This window comes from Lepidochelys kempii, chromosome 28 (genome assembly GCF_965140285.1).
Source record: "Lepidochelys kempii isolate rLepKem1 chromosome 28, rLepKem1.hap1, whole genome shotgun sequence".
NCBI classification, from domain to species: Eukaryota; Metazoa; Chordata; order Testudines; family Cheloniidae; genus Lepidochelys; species Lepidochelys kempii.
The window spans coordinates 3,512,235-3,522,520 of record NC_136407.1 but is presented as its reverse complement, the minus strand read 5'-3'; the positions used below and the strand labels follow the sequence as shown (position 1 = coordinate 3,522,520).

The following is a 10,286-nucleotide window of genomic DNA, read 5'->3' as shown; positions in this document are numbered from 1 at the left end:
CCTAAAAAAAGGAAGTCTATCAACCCAAGAAAGGGAATGAACTGAACAGAAGACCAGGTGGTTGTAGCCCCAAGAATGGTAAAATGTACCGCTAGCCAGGTACAATCTTTGCAGTGCTGAACCTGGACACAAGGAGGTGCTCTGGAGAGGAGAGACTTGACGACAAGTGTACTAACAGGAGCATCCTATGTAAGACGTGGTCGTTAATTGTTGCGCTCTACTTTGGCGCAGGTGTGACCTCAGATCATAGAATCATAGAATATCAGGGTTGGAAGGGACCCCAGAAGGTCATCTAGTCCAACCCCCTGCTCAAAGCAGGACCAATTCCCAGTTAAATCATCCCAGCCAGGGCTTTGTCAAGCCTGACCTTAAAAACTTCTAAGGAAGGAGATTCCACCACCTCCCTAGGTAACGCATTCCAGTGTTTCACCACCCTCCTAGTGAAAAAGTTTTTCCTAATATCCAACCTAAATCTCCCCCACTGCCACTTGAGACCATTACTCCTTGTTCTGTCATCTGCTACCACTGAGAACAGTCTAGATCCATCCTCTTTGGAACCCCCTTTCAGGTAGTTGAAAGCAGCTACCAAATCCCTCCTCATTCTTCTCTTCCACAGACTAAACAATCCCAGTTCCCTCAGCCTCTCCTCATAAGTCATGTGTTCCAGTCCCCTAATCATTTTTGTTTCCCTCTGCTGGACTCTTTCCAATTTTTCCACATCCTTCTTGTAGTGTGGGGCCCAAAACTGGAGACAGTACTCCAGATGAGGCCTCACCAATGTCGAATAGAGGGGAATGATCACATCCCTCAATCTGCTGGCAATGCCCCTACCTATACATCCCAAAATGCCATTAGCCTTCTTGGCAACAAGGGCACACTGTTGACTCATATCCAGCTTCTCGTCCACTGTAACCCCTAGGTCCTTTTCTGCAGAACTGCTGCCGAGCCATTCGGTCCCTAGTCTGTAGCGGTGCATGGGATTCTTCCATCCTAAATGCAGGACTCTGCACTTGTCCTTGTTGAACCTCATCAGATTTCTTTTGGCCCAATCCTCTAATTTCTCTAAGTCCCTCTGTATCCTATCCCTACCCTCCAGTGTATCTACCTCTCCTCCCAGTTCAGTGTCATCTGCAAACTTGCTGAGGGTGCAATCCACACCATCCTCAAGATCATTTATGAAGATATTGAACAAAACTGGCCCAAGGACCAACCCTTGGGGCACTCCACTTGATACCGGCTGCCAACTGGACATGAAGCCATTGATCACTACCCATTGAGCCCGACAATCTAGCCAACTTTCTATCCACCTTATCGTCTATTCATCCAGCCCATACTTCTTTAACTTGCTGACAAGAATACTGTGGGAGACCGTGTCAAAAGCTTTGCTAAAGTCAAGGAACAACATGTCCACTGCTTTCCCCTTATCCACGGAGCCAGTTATCTCGTCATAGAAGGCAATTAGATTAGTCAGGCATGACTTGCCCTTGGTGAATCCATGCTGACTGTTCCTGATCACTTTCCTCTCCTCTAAGTGATTCAGAATTGATTTCTTGAGGACCTGCTCCATGATTTTTCCAGGGACTAAGGTGAGGTGAGGGTGGAGTATTGCATCCAATTCTGCGCACGGCATGTTAAAAAAAAGAAGAAGTGGAAATTGGAGAGAGTCCAGAAGAGAGCAACAAAGACAATGGAAGGGTTAAAAAAACCTGACTGATGAGGACGGGTTAAAAAAATGGGGCATTTAGTCTGGAGAAAAGAAGACTGGCGGGTGGGAGAAAAATGGTAAGTCTTCAAATCTAGTAAGGGCTGCTATAAGGATATGGATCACTGGTTCTCATTGGCCACAGAGGACATGCCAAGAAGTAATGGGCTTCATCTGCTGCACGGCACATTGAGGTTAGATGTTCGGAAAAGCACTTTCATTCTAAGGGTGGGTAAGCTCTGGAATAGGCTCCCAGTGGAGGTCATGGATGCCCCATCCTTGTAGGTTTTTCAGAACAGCTTAGACAAACACCAGTGGGTAATGATCTAGGTTTCTTTTGTCCTGAGTCGGTGCATGGGGCTAGATAAGTGACCTCTTGAAGTCCCTTCCAGCACTACCTTTCTAGGATTCTGCCATTCTAAAACCTCCACATGTTGGGGGATTTTCCTTGTCTTTTCCATTATCCCCAGAGACGACCCTGCCTGCTGATTGGGGTTAGAGACGGAGCTGGCCTGGAGGCAGAGAGGGAAAGAGGACAGAACTATGCTGGGGACAGGAGGCACAGGCAGAAGCAGAGCCTCAGCTGGGGCTGGAGCTGCAGCTTGGGGGTGGGGGCACGCTGAAGGCAGGGCCAGAGTGGAGCTGGGGGCAGAGTGGCACCCCCCAAAAAACCTAGGGGGGCACACCCCAGTTTGGGGACCACTGCTCTATCTTCTCAGCTCATTGTGCTTGGAAGAGGGGTGATGCCCTGCCCTGCTGATTATTAATTTCCTGATTATTAATGAAGCTAGCTAATGGACATGACCTTGACAACAGATTTTTTTTAAAAAATGGTTCAAAGCTGCTAACATTGTCTGGATGAATGGGTGGTCTTTTATTTTTGGTTAGCTCCATTTGTTTTGAACCCAACCGTTGCTAGGAATAGCTGTATCTGGGCTGGGCTCTAGTCTTCTTTGAGTTTTACTCAGTGCTTGGATGGACAATTGTTAATCCAGTTGATCACATCTTTTAATTGTGATGCATCATCATAATCAGTCAAATCAGGGAAATCTACTCCATCCCACTTTGGAGGCTTATGCAGAATTTTAGAACGCACCCCATGTCTTTTATGTTTCCATCTGAATTTTAATAGCACATACTTCCATGTTTTCAAGGTCATGGCAGGGATACCAACAAGGGTGCACTGAAACAAAAACAACAACTTTGGAAAGACAATTCCTCTGTACCGAGGCTACCTTACCTAGCCAAGAAAATTCCTGTTTGTTCCATTGTCCTGGGTCTTCTTATTTTATTCCACATTGGAGGGTAATTTGCCTTAGAATGATTTGTATGTTTCTCCACCATATTTATTCATAAACAGTTTAAATATTTCTTTACCCATTTAAATTTATGCAGCTGATGACAGTTTGGTTTTTACATTTGGGGAATATTAATTCCTAACATTTTGGATTCATCATAGTTCATTTTGAAGCCTGATAGCTATCTAAATCCCAAAATCCATTGTTCTATATATATATGAGGCTTCTGGCTCCTCTCACTATAAACAAGACATCATCAGTGTTCAATGCTATTTTGACTTCTAGCCCAGAAGGCATTTTGATGCCCTTTACCAACTGGCTCATTCTCATCTTTTACTGCAGATGGTTCCATTTCCAAAGCAAAGGGGGTGGGGGAAAAGGGGAAAACTGTAAAAAACAGGGCACAAACCGCAAACTGGTTGTGAGTCCTAAACTTATTGCACCAAGTGCAAAGTCCTCAGGCCTATGAACTGCCTCACAGAAAGTCCCCTTGGGTATTCCAGTCTGTCTTGCCACCCTGGTGAGCATCTCTCTGCGATAAACAGCCCCAGAAATGACCCGCGCCTGCTAATAGTGGGGGTCAGAATTAGGGCAGCTGGCTTCAGCAGTGCTACTGAGCATGCTCAGTCTGTGTGAGCATCCTCAGTACAAGCCAAGCAGCAAATCTGGGGGGCGGGCACATGACCCCACATGTTCACCTCGCCCCCCTGCATTTCCTCTGGGTGGCCTCTTACACCAAGAATCACAGCAATATTCAGATTAGCCCTGATCCTAAAGGACCAGTCTCTTATCCCAGGTCAATTACACTTTAGGTCTTATACCAAAGTCAACTCTTGTAGCCATTCCTATAGTAAACTATATGAAGGTTTATTAACTAGGAAAAAGAAGTCAGAGAGTTACCTACAAGGTTGAAGCAAGCAAACACAGATGCACAAATGAGTTACACAGTCTTCGGTTTCTGCCATATTTCTCCTTTAGGACTAACCCAGACTAAGCAACTGGGGATCTCTTACTTATGTCTAGAAACACCTTTCCTCCCTGCCCCCCCAAGAATCCAAGCATCATTGAGATCCATAGTTCCTTTTGTTTGGGGTATTTATCTCCCTCCTGCCATGTGTTCTGAGCTTTAAAGTCAGTTGATGGGATGAGTCCATGCGCAGAACTCATCTTCATGGGGATGAGAATGGAACAAGTCTTTCGTCCTTTCGTTGATGTAGAGTTTCCAGTTGTAAGATCCAACCATAGCCCGTCTGGCAATAGGGGGGCTGGGGAAGGGGGAACAATTTCTGTAGAAGAGCAGCCATTCGCACTAATTAATATCCCCTCCTATATGGCGATACGTACAGTCACAGAGGCTCACACGACACACATTCAACATATTACAACATGGAATTATATTACAACATGGAACATAGATAGAACAACTAAGATTAATGCATGGCATTCAACAGAGTCTAAACATTAAACACTTTCTTAGCAGTCTAATACCTATTTTATCAAAAGTATCCCACAAGACAGATTCTAGTATCTGTTAGTGTCCAGTTCAGACATGGGGGACTTGCCACAAGCTGGCCCCTGGCCTGCCATGCTCACACCTGCCTCATTCCCTATACAAATTCCAAGGAGGGAATTGATGACTATTAACAAAAGCCGACACTCAAGGAGGAATATATAGGGTGGATGAACAACAAATAAAACCGAGAACTCTTAGTACTAATGCTAAATTATATATTACTATAAAAATACTAAACTGTATTAAACAATACAGTGAAGATCAAATCACAAAAATCAAAGCACTAATGCCACTGCATTGGACTCAAGTCATCAATGGAGCCAAATCATCAGATTAATACAGCAGATAATCAACTCTTATAAATGCTAAAACTCGAATCCAAGGAGCTAGCTGAAAATCAGGGGTGAAATATGCTGTGGCTACAGACAACATGGCCTGACCCAGTTGGAATGAGACAGACTTTGGGTTAATGTCAGCTAGGAAAAGTCTCCCTTAACCAAGCAGTTTTCTTATAATATCTATTGTTACAAACCAAATTTTGTGGGAATGTGTGAACCCCAAAGGTATCAAATGTGAAAGGAAAACAAGTTTTGAGGACGTTTCCATAGTCAGGTCTCAGGGTTAATATTCTAAGAGCTGGCCTCAAAAGGAAAAGGGGGTTCAGCACCTGTAAAAATAACTAGTTGCAAAGGTTTTAGCAGAAAAAGTACCCACTGCATCACTACTCTTACAAATAAATGTGGACATCTCATGACAGATGTCACATCCTTTGCAAATAAAAGAAGAGGGGTACTCAGTGACTTTTGCAGTCTAACTGGATAAAAGGTTACATAAGAGAAAAAAATACTTAAAGACAAGTTAACAGAAATTCACTTTGATGTGTATCAAAATAAATTCCATTCAAAATAGAAACAATTGACATCTATACTGGGTCTGTAGTCTCATATAAAGTATTTCTCTTACATATCCACCATCCCAATACTTGGAGTGAGTTTTTACTTCAGAACTCTTTAGTCTGAAGGGGGTAAATTACATTGCATAAACTTTTCAGGATTATCCATCATTTCCTTTATTACTAACAAAACAAATATATATATACAACTCTCAGTTTTCCAATGATCACATAATTAGTCTCTTACTCTTTAACCACCATCTTTGTGGTTAATTTCATTTTCGCTGGTTATAACAACATATTCAAAGCTTACAAAATCTTATCATACATCAGTTTTCTTTTAATTCCCATTTCCACCAAGTGAACTTTTATGTCAAGTTGATGTTTACCCCAACATAGGTTCTTCCACATCTACAGGTTCATTTAACTTTGGGTCTTCTGTCATAAGTTTTGGAGAGAAGAGCCTCACACTATGTAGCGAGATTTGCATCACAAGCAAACACCTGTATGCTATTTCCACACTTTCTAATCTTTCGAAGTAGCAGGAGGTGGAAGAGAAGTGATACAAATGCTTGAGACACAAGAGCAAAACTATGAGACAAAAGAATAGCATCAGGACTCAACATTTATGTATGTTGAAGTCTCAACTTGGAATCTGACAAATTCATTCCCTCACTGTAGCCATCACTTGCACAAAAGGGAAGTCGTTGTTGTCCAACCAGGCAGCCAGATTGTGATCCTTGAGGAAAGAATGTTCTCTGAAGACATCAGCTGTTTCTCTTGTTACCTCATGAAACGTTGGATCCAAATGGAAAAGGACAATTGTCCACGGATCTAAGCATGGCATCCTTTGGCCATCAGTGACACTGAACTAGGAAATGGTGTTCTAAAACAATTTGACTTGTGCACCGTTCACCAGAGCTTTTTGACTTTGTGATGTAAGCTAACAACTGGCTGCATGCCATTTCTACCTGAACTCTTGCCAAATCTTTGGTCTTGGTCAAGGTTAATTTACACCCCAAATCTCAAGAGTGTTAGTGAGGAATGGTCTCTCCCAAGCATGCTCAATTTCTTTCTTTAATCTGGTGGCACAGGTCTAAATTAGGGACTGGACACAAACCTGGATCCCGAATTTCTTTAAGCTAGTAGAGGTAGGATTTCTATTTGAAAACAGTTTTTTTTCCTGCAGCTACATAACATTCAACACTTACTTCATTTTATACACATTTACAGCACGTACAAGGGGTGAGTTCAACAAAAACACCACGTCTATTTCTCTACATCTGCATAGTTAGGGACAGTATTTCCCAAATCACAGGAGTAACCTCCTGTCGGGCCTGGGTCACACGTGCTTGGGGGGGGAAAAATACATGGGGATTTTTGCCCAGTTGAAAGCCACATACTATGACACTGTCTCCCTGGATCATCTGAGATAATATTGACCTAAAGAACTGAATGGCATTGTGATCGCAGGCAATTACTTCAGTTAGTTGCACAGTCTGGGGTCTGCTATTGCTCACCAATTCAGACTGGAGACTTAAAAACACTACTATTGCTTTGCTAGCATGCCAAATAGCTTGGAGTATTCAATCCTGTTGACTGAACTGCACTTGAATTTCCTGTGTGTCATAATGGAGAGGTGGGAGGAAAGCAAAAATATACTAAGAAATGACTATTTTAGCAAATGGTCATTTGTCTCAAAGTCCCCAGTAAATCTGAGCTACGTCCTGTCAAACTAAATTAATATCTGGTTGTGTGACCAAAGGGCCTCCAGGCATGAGAGAAAAACCCACTTCACAGAGAGGTCATGAGACACATTTAGGGTCATGTAACGTGAAATTCCACAGCAGGTTACATCCGATAACTCAGAAGCAGGACCACTGATTCTCCCATCATCTTCTCTGAGTCGTTCAAACCTCCTTCACTCACCACTGTCTCATTAGTGAGTTGTGTTATTTACAAAAGCTTTAGCATCATCAGAATGGGAGGGGGGGGGGGAAGGAGTGCAAAACCAGCCAACTTTCCCATCTGCGAACAATCCCAACTCAGTAGGAAAGAGACCAAAGTGGCTTTGCCAATAGATGAAAACTGGGATTTAAACTCAGTATGATCACACTGTGTTTGGGATCCATTGGAATTCCCCTTCCAGGTCTGTGACACTCATCTCCAGCCCGAATGAGTCTGATTTACGATCAAAGAAATCAAAGCACCATTCCGAAGCACAGAAACCTGAGGCTGCCGCATCACATGACTCTCTAGGATGTGGATGGGTAGAATGTGAAGACAAGACCTTCTATTTTAGCAGTGCAGAGATTAACGCTGCTGGGCTGATGGGGAAGGAGGGGATCCCTCTGACTCTCCCCACCTTCTTCGGGTGTCACAGTGGTGGAAAAGACACTTTTTTCCCACCCATGCTCCTTCTTTTTATTATATTTAAATACATTTTAAATGAGAAAAATGGTAAAAAAAAAGTATATAACTGCTCATCAGCACACCCTAGGGCAATGTGAGAACAGCAGAGAATGAGACAATTTATCCTCAAAGCAGAACTTGATGACTCTCACAACCGCTTTGCAATGGGAGGAACAATTCAAATGTGCTGCTCTGGGCTTTTTTAGACTATGAAAAGCCATAAAAGGTGAGGTCAGCTCATGAGAAAATAGCCTAGCTAACCACACCCATTCCTGCAAGAGTAGCTGTCTTCTTCATTGGGATAGTGAACATGAGCTAGCTAACTGCATGGGAAAAACCTAGCGGAGGTGAGGCCCACATAGACTGTGCTTCAATGTAGCTAATGAAGGTCATCCTTATCTCCCTCGCCTTGGCTGATGGACATTCCCGGCAAGAGAGACTAGCTCTCCCATGACTCATAGGAGTTGATAGAGAGGACCACGGTATTCATCCCAAGGAAGGGCGAGCAGCAAAACACAAAAGTGGACAACTCACGTGGGGAGGTGAGAGACCACAGTAAAAATAATTCTGCCAATATCCTTAAAGATCATTAGGTGGGAATTAACAAAAGCATTAATGCAAAACAAACAAACAAAAAAACCCAACAACTTTTGTCAGGCTTTGAAAAGGTTATTAAAAGGTGGTTCTCTCATGTGTAGTAAGGTGTGAGCTCAGTGTGAAGGTTTTCCCATACAAAGCATTCATAGGGTCTTGCATCTTTGTGGGTTCTCTGATGTGCATTAAGGTTTGATCTCCGCGTGAAGGTCTTCCTGCACTCACAGCACTCGTAGGGTCTCTCTCCGGTGTGGATCCTCTGATGTTTAATAAGGTTTGAGCTCTGGCTGAAGTTTTTCCCGCACTCACAGCACTCATAGGGTCTCTCCCCCGTGTGGATTCTCTGATGCGTGATAAGGTCTGAGCGGTACCGAAAGGTTTTCCCACACTCACAGCATTCGTAGGGTCTCTCTCCGGTGTGCATTCTCTGATGTCTAGTTAGGTGTGAGCTGTGAGTGAAGGTTTTCCCGCACTCTCCGCATTCATAGGGGCGCTCTCCTGTATGGATCCTCTGATGTTTAATAAGGTTTGAACTCAAACTGAAGGTCTTCCCACACTCAGCGCATTTATAGGGTCTCTCTCCCGTTGGGATTCTCTGCTGGGCTGTGCTTTCCTTGAAGTTGTTGTGAGTCTCCTGACAATTAGGGGATTTACCCACTTTCTCCCCTGGTTGACTTTCCAGCTGTCTCTCTGGCCTGTGCTGACTCTCACAGGCTTTTCCCTGCACATGATGCCTGGACACATTCCCTTGATATCCTTGCAATAATCCCCCATGTGCTTCCACTTGCTCAGCATGTTCCTGGTGAGGATTCTGCTCCACATTCTCACTCAGCATCCCACCGCCTGCTGGGATAGAGAAAGAAACCTCAGGACGAGTCTACGCTACAAAATTAAGTCAGCCTAAGTTCAGTCGACGTACACCCTCCACAGTAATTAAATTGCTTTTGCACGTCCATGCTAGGCTCTTTATGTCAGCAGTGCACGTCCTCACCAGGAGCGCTTGCACCAACTTAACAGGCAGCGTGGGGCATTGTGGGACAGCTTCTGAAAGGCAGTAACAGTCCATGCAAGCAACACAGTGTCTACACTGGCACTGCGTCAACATAATTACATCGACTTAAGCACCACACCTCTCACGAAGGGGGAATTATTAGAATGTAAGAATGGCCATACTGGGTCAGACCAATGGTCCATCTAGCCCAGTATCCTGCCTTCCGACAGTGGCCAATGCCAGGTGCCCCAGAGGGAATGAACAGAATAGGGAATCATCAAGTGATTCATCCCCTGTTGCCCATTCCCAGCTTCTGGCAAATAGAGGCAAGGGACCCCAACCCTGCCCATCCTGGCTAATAGCCATTGATGGACCTATCCTCCCTGAGTTTATCTAGTTCTTTTTTGAACCCTGTTATAGCCTTGGCCTCCACAACATGCTCTGGCAAGGAGTTTCCCAGGTTGACTCTGCGTTGTGTGAAGAAATACTTCCTTTGGTTTGTTTTAAACCTGCTGCCAATTAATTTCATTGGGTGACCCCTAGTACGTGTGTTATGAGAAGGGGCAAATAACACTTCCTTCTTTACTTTCTCCACACCCTTCATAATTTTACAGACCTCTCTCATATCCCCCCTTAGTTGTCTCTTTTCCAAGCTGAAAAGTCCCAGTCTTTTTAATCTCTCATCATACGAAAGCCGGTCCATACCCCTCATAATTTTTGTTGCCCTTTTCTGCTCCTTTCCCAATTCCAATATATCTTTTTTGTGATGGGACGACCACATCTGCTCACAGTATTCAAGATGCAGGTGTACCATGGATTTATATAGAGGCAACATGATATTTTCTGTCTTATTATCTATCCCTTTCTTAATGATTCCCAGCATT

General features: G+C 43.8%; 1 protein-coding gene across 4 annotated transcripts in view; it reads right to left on the bottom strand.

The window, feature by feature from the left end:
• Positions 1-3,866: 3,866 nt before the first annotated feature.
• The window catches only part of LOC140904231 (uncharacterized), a 34,826-nt gene continuing 28,406 nt past the window's right edge, over positions 3,867-10,286 (bottom strand). For 3 of the 4 annotated variants that reach the window (XM_073326671.2, XM_073326674.2, XM_073326673.2), the window contains exon 10: positions 3,867-9,257. In XM_073326671.2, coding sequence (XP_073182772.1) covers positions 8,506-9,257 — 752 coding nt within the window. In that variant the 3' untranslated portion in view covers positions 3,867-8,505. The remainder of the gene's footprint in view (positions 9,258-10,286) is intronic. The other variant, XM_073326672.2, reaches the window with a different exon arrangement.